The 18,944-nt window shown below is 47.0% G+C and overlaps 1 protein-coding gene across 2 annotated transcripts in view; it reads right to left on the bottom strand.

Annotated features, from left to right (window-relative positions):
• The window catches only part of DCP1B (decapping mRNA 1B), a 256,755-nt gene that overhangs the window by 80,829 nt on the left and 156,982 nt on the right, over nt 1-18,944 (bottom strand). For both annotated transcript variants that reach the window (XM_078673665.1, XM_078673666.1), the window contains one exon: nt 6,188-6,323. In XM_078673665.1, the coding sequence (XP_078529791.1) occupies nt 6,188-6,323 (136 nt within the window). The remainder of the gene's footprint in view (nt 1-6,187; nt 6,324-18,944) is intronic.

The raw sequence follows: 18,944 nt of genomic DNA, 5'->3' as shown, positions 1-18,944 counted from the left end.
GTTTCTACGCCCTCTTCTGGGCTTTCGGCGTAGAGGTCCTGCCAATTCAGGTCCTATGCCACAGAGGATGCCGACCCCAAACTTGTTTGCTGGTCTTCCTCGCCTTCTCCCTCATAATAGTATAGGCCCTCTTCCTCTTGGTGTTCCTGGGACACCGGAGTTTTCGGCGGCTCTTCAGTGTCTAACTTGTCTTCTTCCTCAACCATCGTCGTCGGCTTCGACGGGATGGTGAACCTTTTCATCCGCTCATCGAGTGCTTTTTCCTTTGCAGGATACTGTCCATCTCGTCGGCCTGTTTGGAGTCAAGGGTTTCGGCCGATCTCTTCGATGTCCAAGATGCCTTCGGGTCCTTTTCCTTCGGCAACGAGCGCGCCTTTTCTGGGACGTGCTACGACGACCTAGGCTTGTCTTTTCGCCGACTGGGAGTCCTTTTCGAAGGATCCGCTGGGCTGTTTGTCCCTGGATGCAACTGCGTCCGTCGAATGTTTCGCGCAAGTGCTCCTTTCGAGGACTTTGACTCTGATTTTCGGAGTCCTAGGGGTCGACGTCTCTCTTACCTCCTTTGTGGTTTTCGTATCGGTCTCTACGACCGTGTAGTCATCTGGTCCCTCGGCGATGTTGTCCTCTTCCCCACTGGAGAGGCCCAAGTCCCGGAGCGACGGAGGTTGACCGTGGCCTTGCATGTTGTAGTTGGCTCTCTGTCTTTCTCTTATCCTGAGTGTCTTCGGGATAAAAGCAGAGCAGGCATTGGAATCCGGCAGGCAGAGGTTGCAAACCGGATGCTGGTCCTTCTGCGCGTATTTGTGGTGGCAATTACGGCACCATTTAAAAGGTGTTTTGGCCATTCCTGCACTCAGGGCCCCCCCGTATGCGCATTCTCCTTTGAACGTCGAAGCTTTCGATAATCTCCTTCTTCGTCGTCCAGGTTCAGTGGTCTTGAATGCTAGATGTAATCTCCAATTTTCTCTGTGTTTTTCTGTCTTTTCCTTCTCCTTTTCTCCAAAAACTCTGGAACCTCTCGGTGACGATCCAGACCCAACGACGGAAAAAAGAATCTGAAGCGTGTCGACGTCACAGGAAGGACACCAAAGGGTGGGATGTCAACGCCCACCCGGTCTACGAAAAAAAAAAAAAATACTACGATTCCAGACCCAACAACTAGACCGCGGATTAATGCACAGCATAGTGAATCCAGAAAGATTCACGCTGCAAAACTTGTTCTTCCAATGGATAATTCTAACTGCAGATTCATAACTTTTACAATAGATACCAATGCAATACCTCCCAAGGCGGAGGAGGACCTGTGGAGTGGACACATATCAAAGTCTTGCATGCTAGAATGAGCAAAATGTCCTTCCCATTGGACCTGGTTCTCAAATTTGTAATGCTTTGTGAATATGTGCATCAACGCACACTTTGTAGCCTGACAGATGGACATGACAGGCACTCTTCTTGCCAACGCAGTGGTACTAGCCTTATCCCTGGTGGAATGGGGCTCTCAGCCCCTCCGAAGAATGCCTTTAGCCAGTGCAAAGAGCATCTTAATCCAGTGGACTATTCACCACAACAGAATCCATTTCTGCACAGCCTTTAATTTCTTTTTGCCCTTCAGAACCCCACAAAAAGCTGATTGTCCACCTGAGGGTCCTTGGTATGATCAATGAAAAAGGTTAGAGCTTTTTTGGGGCACAAGTGACTGAGTCTCTCCTTTTTCAGGGAAGGAGATTGCAGAACGATGGGAGAGGAGTCAACATCCGGCAAGAAGGCTGCCTGAGCACCAGTGTGTCTGCAAACAAGGTGGTTTAGGGCAGTTGAACTAGAAGTGCCTGCAGTTCATTCATGTGCTGAGCTGATAAGGCAAGCCCTCTTTAGAGTCAGAAGATGCAATGACCATCTGTGCATCAACAGGGGAAACAGATGAGAAATACCAAGTTAAAATCCCACTGAGGCATCACAAACAGTTTGCGAATGAACATGTGTGTTAAACCGCTAATAAACAGCATCACAACAGGTCATCCTCCAGAAGTGGCAGGCTGACCCTGCCCTGCTGCTGTGACAGAAGATCCTAGCATGTGCTCATGTTTAGAAGTACTGGGTATCACTAGAAGCCACTAGAATGACTTGGGAAGAGTTGTTCCTGATCTGGGCAGGAGGGGCAGGAGAGGCAGGTGCGGGAAGCTAACCAGAAGGCATCTTCGAGCAAGTCTCATTGCATAAAGTCCAACTTGCAAAACTGTTGATACTGCATGTTGTTGACTGTGGTGAGAAGATCTAACAAGGGTTTTCCTCACTACCGGAGGATGCCCTGTACCACCTCAAGAAGTAGAAGTAATTTGTGATCAAGCAGACACTAGCAGCTGATTTAGTCCACCATGGCATTCAAGGATCCCACCTGGCGATTCATCGCAACAAGCAAAATGCCCGGACACTCCAGCCAGCCTCGGAGATACAGGGCCTCTTAGTACAGGACTCATGACCACACTCAGCTCTGCTTGTTATAGTACCACATGGTGGTGTTGTTGTCTGAGATGGCAGAAAGGTCATCCTAAGATGTATGGCCCATCATTCAAACATACTGATATTGAGCTGGGTTTCCGCCAGAAACCAAAGGTCCACTGATCTCCACCTCACTCAGATAGCCTGCCCACCCTGCAGTGATGCATTTGTCACCACCATATTCTCTGGGTGGGGGAAGACAGAAGATCTGCTGCTGTCCTAATTGAGGTCAAGCAGTCATCACTGTAGATCTTGCGCAGTAACCTCCTAAATGTTAATGGCATCCAATGGGTTTGCTTAGTGCAGTGCGCACTAGAAACTGAGATTCCATTGCAGAGCCCGGAAATGTCACCCGCCAATCAGATGGATGCAGGAGCCGAAAAGCCCCAGAAGAAATGCTCTCACCGAGATCCAGGACCAAGTCTGAAACATCGGCTTTATAGCCCGAATATCCTGGACTTGATGCAATGGAAGAAAGCCCCTGAACTGTACTGGTCCGATGAAAGAATGCCTCCGGAAAGGAATCAGGGGTGACTTCAGCTTGTGGACAAAGAAACTTATTTGTATCAGCAAGTCTACCATCCTCTGAAGGAGGTTCACGACTGACTGTGAAAAGCGCACCTTCAACAGCTAGTCATCAAGGTGCGGGAAACTGGTATCCTGACTTTCGAAGATGGGCAGCGAGCATCGCCATCACTTTCGTGAAACCCCAAGGGGCACTGGTGAGGTTGAAGAGGAGCATGGCAAACTGAAAATGCTCTTGGCCTATAAGAATTCGCGGCCTGCATGTCCAAGGATGCCATCCAGTCACTTAGGTCCAAAGCTGACAGAATCTGAGCCAACTTCAGCATTTCGAAGTTGTCCTTCTGCAGGATGATGTTTAGAGAGCGAAGATGTAAGATAGGTCAAAGCCTTCCATCCTTCAGAGGCATGAGGAAATAGTGAGAGTAAAAACCAGTCCGCATTTCAGAATCCAGAACCCTTGGGTGGCTCATTTTGAGAGTTAAGCTTACACAGCTTGAATTGGAATGGAGAAGTTCTCCTCTGAGAGCTGCTCAGATGTGGGAAATAAGGTGCAGTAGGGTAGAAATAAACAGTAGGGCATAGCCTAGCTGAACAATCTGGAGGACCAATCTATCAGATGTGTTAAATGGTCACCCTGGGAGAAGGTACTGTATCCTGCCTCACAGGATGATATTGCCCCACTAGCATCAAGCTAAAGAGGCTTGGAGGTTTTTGCTGCAGGAGAAGGGTACTGAGAGGGCCGAAGCCCTCGGTGACCTGCAAATTGGCAGCCAACTTTGCATCTATCGTCTCGAAAGGACTGGACGGACTGCAGTAGGGGATGGGATACTGGTGTTACTTATATGCTAACCCCCTAGATAAGTCTCAGAATTTCCTAAGACTGTGAGGACATTTTTTGGCACAGACGGAAAGATCCAACATGCTTGTTGTAAGCTTACTCTCCTTGAAACATTTCGAAGCAGAATCATCTATTTCACCAAATACACACGAGTCATTGAATGCAATATCCATAAGAGAGCCCTGTATGTCTCCAGAAATGCCCGTACATCTCCAGAGGAACCTGCGGAGTACATCCACGCATGGCAAGGCCAACTGAACATCGCAGACAATCAGTGTCAAGGCCAGCACATATCCTGAATTTGGCATGATGAATGGTTTGAACTAAGGAGGCCCTAATGTCCTCCAGGACCACTAGAAAGATCTTGTTGGCCATGACCCTGAGAGCTTGCATATATCAGCCCAATAAACAAACAGCAATGACTTACCTTAAGCATTTATTTCCTGACTGTCGCAATTCACTTCGACTCCCTACCTAGGGGAGTTGTTGCAACTGAATGGGGGTTCACCTTGCTGTTGGTAGCCCCAGTTACAAGACTCTATGGAGTAGGATATTTTGAAATCATGGTAACGAGGCACTGTCTGTGACATTCTATTTGTCAGTGGACAAGAATAGGGCTTTGACCAAGTGCATAGTAAGGTGTCAGTAACTGCTTAATTGAATGGAAACAAGGGCTCCAACGCGGCTGTCCAAAGCTGTGATATTTTCATATGGACATTTGCCTTTACCTCAACTGAAGGCAGCTCTAGGTCCACTACCTCAACTGCTCGTCGCATTACTGCAGCAAAGGAAGCACTCATCTGCTGGGAGTTCAAAAGAAGAGTTCAACCCTGTATCAGGGCAAGTATCATGTCCACTGGCATCTTGCAAAACCAAGTAAAAACGGTCAACATAAGTAGGTAGTAAATCATCCCCAACCCGCCAATCATCATATCTGGCGGTGGCAAGCTTTGTCAGAATTGAAACATAAAAAACAATGGAACCTCTGAGGTTGCCATCGTGGTAAATGGAACACAGAATGAGACTGAGGTCACGGGCATGGGGTGCAAACGGCAGACTGTGGTGATCCGACAGACTCTGCAGATCCAGAGGCCCAAAGGTGCTCCAGAAGCACCTGGAAGAGTGTCAAATATATGTTGCATGGCCTCTTTCAGGGTCTCAATCTGTTGCAGGATCCTCAAAGGCTAGGGAAATATGAGGGTGCATTGGGATTAACTGCAGGAATGGTTCTGCAACTTGAGATAGGTAGGGAGACCAACTGACACCTTGATGCTCCCATGAATCGGGTTAAGTCACCCTCTGCTGCAATGGGTTTCTGCTTGAACTTCGATCGTGAAGACTACTTCTCGAGGGAGTGTGTCTGCATCCTTGAATGGAGTGGGATTTACATGAATCCAGTGTTCCGCAACATACAGCTTAGATTCTCAGTCCCGGATCACCCCCGGGTGCATGAGGGAGCACTCATCGCACCACTCTGAGCAGCAGCCTCAGCCTAAACACCAGAGACACGCCTCGTGGGGGTCTATGATTGACATCTGTTTCCTGTAGTAGTTGTGGTGTGGTTTGAAGCCTGCAGTTTTAAGAAGTGAAATTGTTTCCTTGCACATTGGATTTCTGTTTTCTTCATCAGAAAGGCAATGAAAATGGAAGAGGCGGTCTGGATCCACCTTCAAAGACACAAAGAAGAAAGGAACTGATGTCAGTGCGAAGGTTGGTGCTTATATGCGGCTCTGCTCCATTGCTTCTGGTTCGGTGTGAAGCCGGGCAAGAACCACAAGTGCCACCTAGTGGCTTACAAGAGTCTTGCTAGAAATGTTTCCAAATACAGCCTGGGAAATAGTTTACAAATGAGGCATCTGAGAGTAGAAGAATCCATCAGAATGTTATTTAAATAGGTCCTCATCATGAGCCCTCAAGTTGGTTAAGTTAGCAAGTGCTTCGACAGGGCATGATAAAAAATGGACTATGAGGTGTAGGTCAGAAATTGGATGGTTCTTGTTACAGGACTGTCACGATACTCTGATGAGACATTGTACTGCAGCCTTATTTATAATTAGCTTGAGTATAGCAAGATGATTGGAATAGATGAAACACCAGGCCAACTCAAGGGAATTGGAGGGTGACAACAAAAACTAACAAGAAACTATTTGTGAGAAAACTGTGTGTGTTTGTATAAAGAAATTACATTACTGCATATTGTACTAGGAGGACCTGTAGACCAGTTAAATCTAAGCGCTAGGATTACTTTTGATGAAATCAGAGAATTATTATGAATAACTAAATAAGGATGTAAGTGACCAAACATGTCACATATAAAGCTAAACTCACCTTAGTGTATTCATCTTTGGCCTTAGTCAACATCTGCAAGATATCCACTTCCTTGCTATCCCCAGCGTTTATGTTCATTGGAGATACCATGGCTCCAGCCTCTTGTCGAGCCTTAAGCTGCTCTTCTTGAGTTAGACTAGAGGCAATGGACCAATAAAGATATACTCATCAAAATTTGCTTTCAAATTTAAAAACATAAAACTATTTCCAAAATGCTGAACAATTAAAATTGGTGTTAAAAAATCTGCTATGCTCAAACTCAATTTATATTTATTCTATCACAATTTGTAGGAGATCACCAACAAACATGTGGCTACTCAGCATCAAACAAGTACAAAAATACCAAGTCAAACCCACTCCAAAGTAAACGTGGAAAACATTTATGGATGAAATCCATATCCTTTTCATGACAAACTTACAATTTCACATTCACACAATTTTAAGTTTTCCTAGCCTCATTATATATAAGGCCCCGGTTTTCTGCTTTTACGGATTTTTATGGATAAATACAGACAGAAAACAATATGTTTCCGGTCTGTATTTATTCTTAAAAGTGGAAAAAAATAGAAAAGTGGTGTTCTTGGGAGGCACTCTACATGTTGTCTTTCACTAATTTAAAGTCACCAGCTGAGCTGATTAGACAACAAGGAGAGTTAAAAACAGACTGAGATTTCCTTAATACAAAGGGATATCAAAAAAAGGGAGTGAAGAGGTGGTGCCACTCAGCACCGCGGTGGGCTAATCCTCCTCTTGCGAAAGTACGAATAATCAACAAAGACCACCTGAAATTCAATCAGAAGGTATTCTAGTGTTGCTGGAATACACTTAGTGTGTTAAAATACCCCTCACACACCAAAAGGGCCCTTGGTGTCATGCTTCATCATCGGGGTCTTCCCGCCCCCGCTGCGGGACGGGGCAGTGCTGCGACAAGCGACTACGCAGGAGCACCTTTAAATTGTGAGTACTATGTGAGTGAAATGAGGTGAGTGTCAGTGGGGTCAGGAGTGTTTTTACAAGTGAAGTTAAAAAATACCTGGCCTAGTGGTAGAAAAAACTGTTTAATAGGCACTGGCTGGTATTGTTAAAAGGGGTGAGGCGGAGAGCAAAGGCGGGTTACTAAGCTTGCTCTCCTGTGTGGGTCAACATGTTTCGGGGCGAAATGCCCCTTCGTCAGGACCGGGTATAGATCCCCCTGTCACTCACTAATGTTCTACCACAATATGGGAGTGTAATGTATTATCAATGTGTATAAATATATTTTATAGATATACGTATTCTAGCTAAATCAGAATTTCTGATGTTGTAAGCTTTTGAAATGAGGAGACAATGCCCCATGAGCCAGCGCTGGGCGAAGGGTAAGTGGGGTCCAGTGATCCCCAGCACCTCGGTGGGGCTGATGAAGCATGACACCAAGGGCCCTTTTGGTGTGTGAGGGGTATTTTAACACACTAAGTGTATTCCAGCAACACTAGAATACCTTCCGATTGAATTTCAGGTGGTCTTTGTTGACATTTCCTTAATACAGTCATATGTTAACATATATTTGTAGTATATGCTAATATTTATAAATGGATGTAGTGTTTTGTTATGCTTGGCTGCTTAATTTGCCACAAGATCACAGGCAAAGTACGAGTGTGTATTTCTTAGTTAAATAAATGTGGAACTATACCATTTTACAACTTCATTTATACACAAAATAAATATGGATAAATACCAATAGGATGGCAAAAAATAAATATAGATAAATACCAATAGGATGGCAAAAAATAAATATAGATAAATACAGACGGAAAATACAGACTTTAAATGTTTCAAGAAACATCTATATCCACTTTGAAAACGTGACAATAACTCAAAGCTTTTTATACTAGCCAATAAAAAATTTAAAAACTCAATATTTCCGAGATTTGAATAAATAGATTGCACGAGTTCTATATGCATATAACAGAAGAGCGAAGCAAAACAAAGCAAGTGATGATAGACCTGCCTAATTAAACCTATTCTTCCCATTACGGCCCTCGTCATCAGGAAGGAGGAGCGATAGCCCTAAAGAACTATTTCGGACCAGACAAGCTTCTTTTTAACTACTGTATTGATTGCTATTCTGTGCATTTGGATCATATGCTCACAGCCCCCCCGGTGTTCGCAGTACTGTGGTTTACTTGCAATCTCTCTCAAGAAAACAATAAAAAAAATTGTTCTGAAAAAAAGAAATAGAGAAAGGCATCAGCACAGAAGTAATAACAATCACGTCGGACATCTTGAAAAGTCCTCAAAATTAAATATAAAAGGCAATAAATAAAAATCACGTCGGACATTTTGAAAAGTCATCACAATTAAATTAAATATAAAGATGAACATTCCTGGAAGAGAAACTAATATAGATAACGGAAATTAAGCAGCACATGCAAGAGAGATCTTTACACATCCAGGTATTTCTAGAATTATAATTATAATGCTGCATTTAATTTAAGAGAATACTCATACCAACAAGAAGAGGGAAACGCATTTTAGTACTCACCACATATCACAGAAATGGAGGAAAACTACCTGGAACAGACAAGTGGGAACGCCTACATCATAAAATACCCAACCTATCTTTCTAAAAATGCAGCCAGAAAATTTAAGCATAACATTATGAGAAAAAACCCTGACACACTGATCTCTGACATTTCTGTGTGCATGGCTAAAGGAGTCACCACGAAAGATATGATATTCTTCACCAGAAGAAAGGCGAAATGGCGCAATGCCCTTATAACGTTACTCGATATAAAATCCACTACCAACATCCCTCATGGTACAAAATATATGACTAGAGCATCACCCAACTTGAGAGCCGACCTCTGCATTACTATCTTCAAGAATGGGATAGTGATGATCCAAGCCTCTAACAACAACCTGGAAGAGTTTGACAACTCTTTCTCATTCTTAAAAAGAAACGCAGAGTCCACGAAGCCACTAATACACCTGGGAAACATAGAAGACAACCCTGTCACACCCAACAACACCAGTATGTTAGGCACAACTGCAAGTGTACGCCAGAAACCAGATCAATCCTTGCAATTAAGAGTCACTAGACCTTTACAATTTCAGAGCCCGTAAGACAATATAATCTCATCCGACAATATCTCCACAATTAGAAACTCCACCAGTAACCGACTGAGATCTGAACAAATTAGCACTCCATCCAGAGACCTCCAGGAACAGGTTTCTCAACCAGGAGCCTCATGCGGAACAGAAAGTACATTGGCAAGGAATGAAGCTGAGAGAACACGAAACACATATAACATCAACAACAACGCTGGATCACCAAGCTTAGACAGAACGTCCATCCCAGCAATTATAGTCCAAGGAGAAAACCGATCTAAGGAAAGAATTAAGAAGACAACAAGACATAGGTCAGAACGGAAATTCAGCAACGGAAAACGTCAAGACCGAAACTTACGGACTAAGAATCAGATCACGTCACCTAAGATCATGAGAAAAATTCACGAGATCCAAACACAAATCAGTATCTTTTCACTGGATTTATTAAACGCCTTGAAAGGGATAGAAAAACTATGTGATATCACAGAAAACACTCACACGGAAGTAGAACACATCAAACAGCTATTAAACACATCCAAAGACAAAGGCAAGAAGAGAGCGATGCCACTGTCAACCAGACAAAACAGGCCAGAAAGGAATCAAAACTCTCTATCAGAAGCAGAGATTCTAGCACTACTCAGGGAACAGATGGAACAGATGGACCCCAATAGTGGGCAGGCAATTATAAGAGTACCGATTGACGCAAACAGAACATCCACGAGAAATGAAAGGAAACCCAATCTCAACAACCTACAACAAATCCAACTAACCACCGATACGTCTAATAGGATCACAGATGGAACAGAAAAATCTTTAAAATGCCTATTGCTCAACTGCCGATCGGCAACGAAACATGCGTCTGACATAGCCGATATCATTATCAATCAGGGAATAGACGATACCATCCTTACCGAAACATGGCTATCTGAATCCTCGTCCCCAATCTTAGACCTGCTGGTGCCTCCGCACTATAACATAATGAGACTTGACAGACACAAAAAGTCAGGAGGTGGTATTGCCTGTATCCACAGATCAAACTTAGAAATTGGCCAATTTCAATCAGACCCTCTCGAATCATGCGAATACCTTGGGCTCCATATAAGATCGGCTAACAAACAGATCTGCAACCTACATGCCATATATCACCCATCGGGAAATAATATGAACTTCATAGACCAACTAATGGAGATCATCACTGCCAACTCTAGCAAAGACATCAATAATATATTTCTAGGTGATTTTAATCTACACTGGAACGACAACAACGACAAACAGGTCAACGCCTTTAAAGATTTTCTAACGGAGCTAAAATGATCACAAACCTGTCTGGAAGCTACACACGAAAAAGGAGCAACACTAGACTGGATTATTTCAAAGAATAATGACATCTCAATCCTCTCAATAGTACCATGCGACTGGTCAGATCACCATGCCATAACATTCTTAATACCATCAAGGGAGAAGATAAAAACCACTCAACCTAGCAAAATGAAAAGATGGATTCGTGAAACCAGAGATTCAAACATGGATCTGCTAAGGGAAAGCTGCAAAAAAGACCTCATCCTACCCGACAACGTGCAGAATGTGACGGATCTAACGAACCACTACACGACCACAATATCGCAAATAGTCAACTTCACCTTACCACTCAAATTAAAAAGAGTCTCGGAGAAGACTAAAAACCCATGGTTCAACGGAATATTGAACGAAGATAAGGGAAAATTGAGACGTGCAGAAACAAAATGGAGACAACACCCGTCCTCCTCGGAGCTGAAATCCCTCAGAAGGATCAGAAAGGAATATAATAAAAAGATCATCAATTCAAAAAAGGAATTTATCACATCGGAACTGGATAACCAATTTGTTGGCCTTTAGAAAGGACCTGAAATCTTGGCTATTTGTTCAGTAGGCCATATCTCTTTCTCGCCTGCCCTTTTGTTTCGGTTATAGGTCATAAAGCGCCGGGACACTCTTCGGAGTAGCCGAGCGCTATACAAAACACCACTAACATCAACAGAACGCCAAAAACAGACCACGGAAACTGTTTGAGATTATAAAGCTACAATCTAATAAACTGGCAAAATCTGCCCAAGGAGTCACTAAAACAAAACTAAGCTGCGAGGAATTCTCAACCTTTTTCAACAACAAAGCCAACGAACTGGAAAAAGAACTTAGGATCGCTGCAGATAACCCCAACTACAATACAACATCATCACAACCAGCACAGCACTCCGCGAACAATGAGACAAAAAACAAGGCATACTGGGACACGTTCAAATTACTAGACCAGGATGAGGTTACCAAAACGCTTGCTGCCACTAAACCAAACAATCGCTTCCAACGACCCGCTACCATCAAAATGCCTGAAAGAAATCAGCCATATAATGATTCTAATTTGGACTGAAATGAATATGCTACTTACCAGTATGCATCTGTTCTTGGCATGTAGGGCTGCTGACATTCATATCTATAGCATAGATCGCCGCCTAGTGTTGGGTCCGGATGATTGTACATTGTTGTCCTGGTAGAGTCTTCGAAGTATCACGAGATAGGTGGCTCCTCCCCTGGACTACAGTGCGCATGGGCATCGACTCCATCCCCAGATTGTTTTTAGCCATTGTGGCGAAGATGGAGTGTAACAGTGTAAGTGATGACCATGCTAAGAGTAAGTGTAAATTCTGCAGCTGCTACGGGCGCCGGGGAGGAGGGTGGGCGATATGAATGTCAGCAGCCCTACATGCCAAGAACAGATGCATACTGGTAAGTAGCATATTCAGTTCGAGGCATGTGGGCTGCTGAATTCATATCTATAGCATAGAATACATAGCAGTCCCTCCATTATCGGCGGCTGCCCATGCCAGCTGCAGACGTTTGAAAAAGTGTCTTTAGAACAGCCTGCCCTACAGCTGCCTGCTGCTTGGAGTGCACATCTACACAGTAGTGTTTAGTAAATGTGTGTGCGGTAGACCATGTGGCTGCTCTACAAATATCTTCCAAAGGGATATTACCAAGGAAAGCCATGGAGGCCCCCAACTTGCGTGTGGAGTGGGCCCTGGGGGGGACCGTTAAAGTGTGCTTAGCCTTTTGATAGCAAATCTGAATGCACTTAACGATCCACCTGGCTATACCTGCTTTGGAAATGGTGTTGCCTTTGTGATGGGCAGCAAAGGCAACAAAGAGTTGTTTCGTCTTCCTAAAATCCTTTGTCCTATCGATGTAGTACATCAAAGCTCGTTTGACGTCAAGAGTGTGGAGCCTGAGGAGGAGCTTGGCGGGCATCCGAGATGGCCGCTTGAGCACAGCGCTCTCCGGACCCTCGCCGCTCCCGGCATTTTATCCTGACTGAATCCTGATTTCCTGCAAGAATTCATGTGGAGGACGTTTGGCTGATGACCCTGGCACTTTTCAGAAATCGATTTGGACATCGGATTCCTGAGATATGGTGATCTGAACTTTTGGGCTCCGCCCTTGAGGTGCGCCCGGGACGGGGTGCGGTTCTGTGGCCGTCCTGGAATCGAACAACAGCGGCAGGAGAACTAGCCTTGTGGGTCCCCCTCCTAAGTTTCGGTTTCGATTCTGTTTCGACTTGGGCCGCGAGTGTGCGTGTCGTGCAGGGGCTGATACTTGGAGGCAGATCGGCTGTTGGGCCTTCCTGTGGACTATTTGCTGGTTTGGCGACCTCTACCCGAGTGGTGCCCCCTTTTTGGAACCTTTGGTCCTGCGATTTGGGTGTTGGGCCCGTTGACCCTGGTGGCTCGCCTTGTGACGCATCTTCAAAATGGCGGGCAGAGGGGACAGGGAGACGCGCAAGACGAAAACACCTCTGCGCGGAGCTCCGGTTCAATCAAATGTTATGGACCGCTATACCCATTCTAAGGGGTCCCCCGGAGCTGCCCTGCCTGGTCCTATCACAGCGTCCGATCGAGTTTTGGAGGAGACGGCGGAGCCCTCCCTGCAGGACATCATGGGCGCCATTTCGGGCGTGAGGGAATCCATCGGCCTACAGTACGAGGCCTTGGCCCATAAACTTGACACTGTGGCTATTGAAGTGAATCTGATTCGTGCTGATCTCGGCAAGACGAATGAAAGGGTACAATCATTGGATATTAAATCATCCAGCCTCACGAAGGACGTATCGGAGCTCCAGACGGAGGTCGGGAATCTCCGTCGGGTGAACGACTTCATGACCCGACGCCTGGAGGATTTTGAAAATAGGGCACGTCGCTGCAATGTCCGTCTGGTTGGTGTACCGGAGAACCCAGAACCCCACTCGGTGGATCTCCTGGTTGAAGATCTGGTCTTGAACCATCTTGTCCCTTCTGGTCTTACTAAGTTTTTCACAGTGGAACGTGCACATCGTGTTCCGGGGGGCAAAGGTAAGCCGGGAGCCCCGCCGAGACCTATTGTGGCGAAGCTTTTCCACTATAGAGACCGGGACGCTATCCTGCAGGCTTCGCGGGTGAAGGGCCCGGTGGCCTTTGAAAATGCCACGGTGAACTTTTACCCGGACTTTTCCCAACAAGTTCAGAGACAACGCATGGAATTTCGTGGTGCCAAGAAACGTCTTCGGGACCGGGGCCTACGCTATGCTATGCTCTTTCCCACCAGGCTTCGGGTCGAGTATAATGAGCGTACCCTTTTCTTTGATCGACCAGATGTTGTTAATGACTGGTTGGACTCCTTGCCTGACCATCCTCCTGAGACTGAGCCCGCCGCTCACCCTGGTGGTGCCGAAGGTGGTGCGGAGATCTGACTGTTCGGCTCTCATGTCTTACTTTGAGTACGCTTTCAGGAGTGTTGGCCGGCGTTCCTCTACAGTATAATTATTCTGTCTTTAGTTTGTTTCTTTTCGTTCTTGGTGTGGTCGGGTGGCGGGTGGAACGGGGGCCTTTCCTCCTCCGGGGTCTTTGTGTAGAATAGGGGTTCTAGGGCGACAGGCACACTGCAGGTTGGGGTGGCTCTTTAGCTTTTTGCAGGGGTGCAGGGTGGGGGGTGTTCCTTTTCAGTTTGGGGGAGGGGGGTCGGGAAGTTCTCTCTTTTCTGTGTGTTGTTTTCAAGGCGGATTGCTCCTGTGTTTGCTGCTGTTTCTGATGTCGTGCTCATGGACGAGGGGTCTTGGCTCGGGTGGATGGGATGGGGGTAGAGGGTTAAAATTCGTTTCCTGGAACGTTAACGGTCTGGGAGATCGTATTAAGCGTAGTGTGGTTTTGAAATGTATACGACGTTTGTCACCGGACATTGTTTTCCTGCAAGAAACTCATTTGATTGGAAATGTTTGTTATGCAATGAATAGGTGGGGCTACCGCCTTGTGGCACACTCGGGGTTTACCTCCGGTTCCAGGGGTGTGGGTATCCTTGTTCGAACCTCCCTCCCCCTGGCAATTGATGAGGTGATTCAAGATGACCGAGGGAGGTATGCGGTCTTGGTGGGTAGATATGAGGGCCGCACCCTATCTCTCTTCAATGTTTATGTCCCCCCGGGTTTGCAGACTTCTACTTTCACCGATTTGGGCCGCGTCTTGTTAGATCTCCCTAATAGTACTCTCTTCCTGGCCGGTGATTTTAATTCGGTGCTTTCCGGCCTTCACGATCGCCATCCCCCTAGGGATACTCCGGCTGCTCAGCAGTGGTTGGGTGGGTTTCTGGATACCTTTGGCCTTGTGGACTGCTGGCGACTGTTGCATCCTACTCAGCTTCAATACACATTCCACTCTGGGGCACATGGCAGTTTGTCTCGGCTGGATTATTTCCTGATGCCCGCGGCCCAGTCACCGGCGGTCAGTGAGATTTTGCATTTGCCAAGGGGTATCTCTGACCACTCGCCGCTCTGGCTTCGTTTTGAGGTTGGGGTAGAGGCAGCGGGCCGAGTAGCTCCCATTAACCCATGGTACCTTTCCTCCCCTGAGACCCGTAGCCTCTTGCTCAAGTCCATGGATGCATATTTCCTGGACAACGAGGGGTCGGTCTCTTCGGCTGTGTCCCTGTGGGAAGCCTTTAAAACGGTGATTCGTGGACAGGCCCTTTCCTTGATTGTTGAAGCTAAGAAAGCCGGGAAGAGGGAGGTGGTAGACCTTGAGGGGGAGATTTCGGCTTTGGAGGACGAACTGGACTCTGGTGTCACGCCTGAGAAACTTCACGCCCTGGGTTTGAAACAATTTGCCTATAAATCCCTGGTCACGGACGCTGCAAAGGTGATGTTTCGAGAACAACAAGGCAGGTTATATGATGTGGGTGATAAAGCGGGTAAACTCCTAGCGTGGTTGGACAAGAAAGAAAGAGTTAATCGTGTGGTGCCCGTGATTCAGTCTGCGAGTGGTGAGAATGTGACTGACCCGATTGCCATTGTTGATTGTTTTGCTGAATACTTCCGTGTTGTGTATGCTCCCGTGTCTGTGAGGGATGTGGCTGACTCTCGCCTTCTGTTGCGTGATATAACTCTGCCCTGTGTCTCCGACTTGGACCGTATTGCTTTGGACTCCCCTTTTACGGCTGATGAGATAGCTACTGCTATCCGTTCGCTCCGCTCGGGCAAAGCATTGGGCCCGAACGGGTTGCCTATTGAGTTGTACAAATTACGTCCCGATAAGATGGCGCCGTATCTCCGCGCTATGTTTTTAGAATCCCGAGAGCGGAACATCCTCCCTTACGATCAGCGTTTGGCGACGATAGTCGTCATCCCCAAAGATGGTAAACCACGGGACCTTTGTTCCTCATATAGGCCTATATCCCTGTTGAATGTTGAACCCAAGGTTTTGGCTAAACTTTTGGCGTCCCGTCTTCTGTCGGTTCTTGGTGACCTGGTCCATCCAGATCAATCTGGTTTTATCCCGCATCGCAACACTGCTTTGAATCTACGTCGCCTTCACGGCGTGATAGCGAGGGCGGGGCTGTTGACGGAACCGGCCATTTTGGCGTCTTTGGATGCCTCCATGGCCTTCGATACTGTGGAGTGGCCCTATTTATGGGCGACTCTTGAGAAATTCGGATTCGGGTGCGAGTTTATTAGCTGGATTAAATTGTTGTACGCGGAACCTCTGGCACAAGTTGTGGTGAATGGTAAGGTGTCGGCTCCCTTCTCCTTAGGCAGGGGCACCCGCCAGGGTTGCCCCTTGTCTCCGCTGCTGTTTGCACTCGCTCTTGAACCATTGGCGGCTTGGCTTCGGTGGGAACCGTCCCTTAAAGGGATTCGTTGGGCCCCGGACTTCGAAGACCGCGTCTCGCTTTATGCAGACGATATCCTCTTGTATCTTACCTCCCCTCGTAAGTCTTTATCCGTTTTATTTGACGTTCTCGCGTCCTTTGGTGCTAACTCGGGCCTTGTAATTAACTGGACCAAGTCCTGTGTATATGTTTTATCTGGTGTCTTGCCTCCGTTGCCGAGTAGACTTCCCATTCAGGTGGCCCAGGATGGCTTCAAATACTTGGGGATTTTTGTTACTTTGGACTCGTCCCTTCGCTTTGATCGTAATCTCCTTCCCCCGTTGCTTAGACTACGTTTGGACGTTGCCCGCTGGCGTAAACTTCCCTTATCTCCCCTGGGTCGGGCGGCCCTGTTTAAAATGATGTCATTGCCGCGATTTCTCTACGCTCTCTAGAACTATTATGATCCTATCCCTAAGACCTATTTTCGGGAGATTGAGAGCCTTCAGAGACAGCTTATTTGGGATGGGCGTCCGCGCATTGCTCTCGCGAAACTTTCCATCCCGTGGTATGACGGGGGCATGGCGCTCCCCGACATTAAGAGATATTATTGGGCCTCCCACCTGTCTGCTATCAATCACGTTATGTTTTCGCCGGGTCGCAATCCGGCGTTCGAGATGGACAAACTTCAGCTTCCGGGAGGTGATTTTAATAGAGTGCTTTACTCTCGCTCCGCTGGGCGCCATCTTGTGGGACCTACGTTGACTGCTTTGACTGTGTGGCGTGCTGCGAATGTGAGCTTGGGCTGGGAAGATCGCTTGACGTTGGCGACACCGCTTTATGCTTCGGAACGTCTGGGCGGTCTCTGGTCTACCAAGGGTTTCGACCGTTGGGATGTGATTGGGATTTGTAAGGTGGGGGATGTGTACTATAAGGGTTCTGTGCGGTCGTTTCAGGCCCTCCAGGCTGACTATGGCCTGAATGGTCGGGAATTCTTTCGTTATCTACAGGTCAGACACGCCCTTACTTCGGTATTTGCTCCTGGTGAGATTCCGCCTGATTCTTCCCCCCTTGAAGACCGTATCCTTGACGGGCATCTTCCTGATAGCACTATCTCCCTGATCTATAAAAAGTTGATTAATAATCGGGCCGACCTACTGGTCCGACTTCGGGAAGCGTGGGTGGGCGATGGGTTGGAACTTGATGATGAGGACTGGCAATCGGCCCTCTCCTCCCCGAAGGAGGTGGCTATTCCGGCTCGTCTCCGTCTGGTTCAACTTAAGATCCTTCATCGGGTGTACGTTACGGGACCGCGTCTGGTGGTGATGGGCTTTTCCTCCGACGGGTTATGCAAGCGTGGCTGTGGTTTGAGTGCAACTTTTTTGCATATTCTTTGGGAGTGCCCGATGGTGGCTGCTTATTGGGCGGCTGTGCTTGAAGTGATGGCTGTGGTGACAGGTGTGTCCTTGTGTCCGGAACCTCGTCGCTGTCTTTTGAATGTTTGGGAACCCACTGACTATTCGGTGACCCAGACCAGATGGGCCACCCTGGGTTATATGGTTGCGAAGCGGGATGTTGCGCAACTCTGGGGGGCCTCTAGGCCCCCTGACGTCTCGAAATGGGAGGATAATATGGACTGGTCCATGTTCCGTGAGAAGACTGTCTATGTGGCCAGGGGCAGACCCAGGGCGTGGACGAAGGTTTGGGGTCAATGGAATGACTACCGTGGCGACATTTGTACTCCTCCCCTTGTAGGCACTGCTGAGATTACCCTGTCTCCCTAGGCGAGCGTTCCTGGAACCTTTCATACAGGGGATGTACTGGTGTTTCCGGTTCTCCCCTCTGATCTCCTCGCCCCTCCCCCCCCCCCGATCTCCTTGGAGCTTGAAGCTCCGTTTATGTTCTCCTGCTGCTACACCCCCTTTACGTCCTTTAGGCCGACTGTCAGCACTATACTTTCGCCTTTTTGTGTGCTTGTTCTTTCATATAAAATAAAATCTGTTTTGTCCTGTATTTTGTGGGGAGTATTGCACTGTTGGTCGACTGTTGCCTCTGCGGGCATGTATCTTGTATTTCGACTCCTCTTTAGCGGCCAGCCCGTGTGGTTGTAGGCCCATCCTTGTATTTTCTTGCTTACTCCAATAAAGGTTTAAAAAAAAAAAAAAAAAAAAAAAGAGTGTGGAGCCTTCTTTCGGCTACTGTGTCTGGGTTTTGAAAGAACACTGGCAGTTCAATAGTCTGATTGACATGGAACTGTGAAACCACCTTAAGAAGAAACTTAGGGTTGGTGCGCACCACGGCGAGCGCTTGGAGCTCACTAACATAGCGAAGAGACGTAATGGCTATTAGGAAAGCCACCTTCCTTGTTAAAAACTGAACCTCGCATGAATGCAGAGGCTCAAAAGGTGGGCCCATCAGCCTGGTGAGGACCACATTAAGGTTCCATACAGGAGCTGGCGGGGTCCTGGGAGGGATGACCCGTTTCAGTCCTTCTAGGAAGGCTTTAATGGCAGGCACTCTGAAAACGGAG

Source organism: Lissotriton helveticus, chromosome 1_1 (genome assembly GCF_964261635.1).
Source record: "Lissotriton helveticus chromosome 1_1, aLisHel1.1, whole genome shotgun sequence".
In the NCBI taxonomy this organism is placed as follows: domain Eukaryota; kingdom Metazoa; phylum Chordata; class Amphibia; order Caudata; family Salamandridae; genus Lissotriton; species Lissotriton helveticus.
The sequence above is the reverse complement of the archived record's forward strand: the minus strand, read 5'-3'. Positions and strand labels throughout refer to the sequence as shown.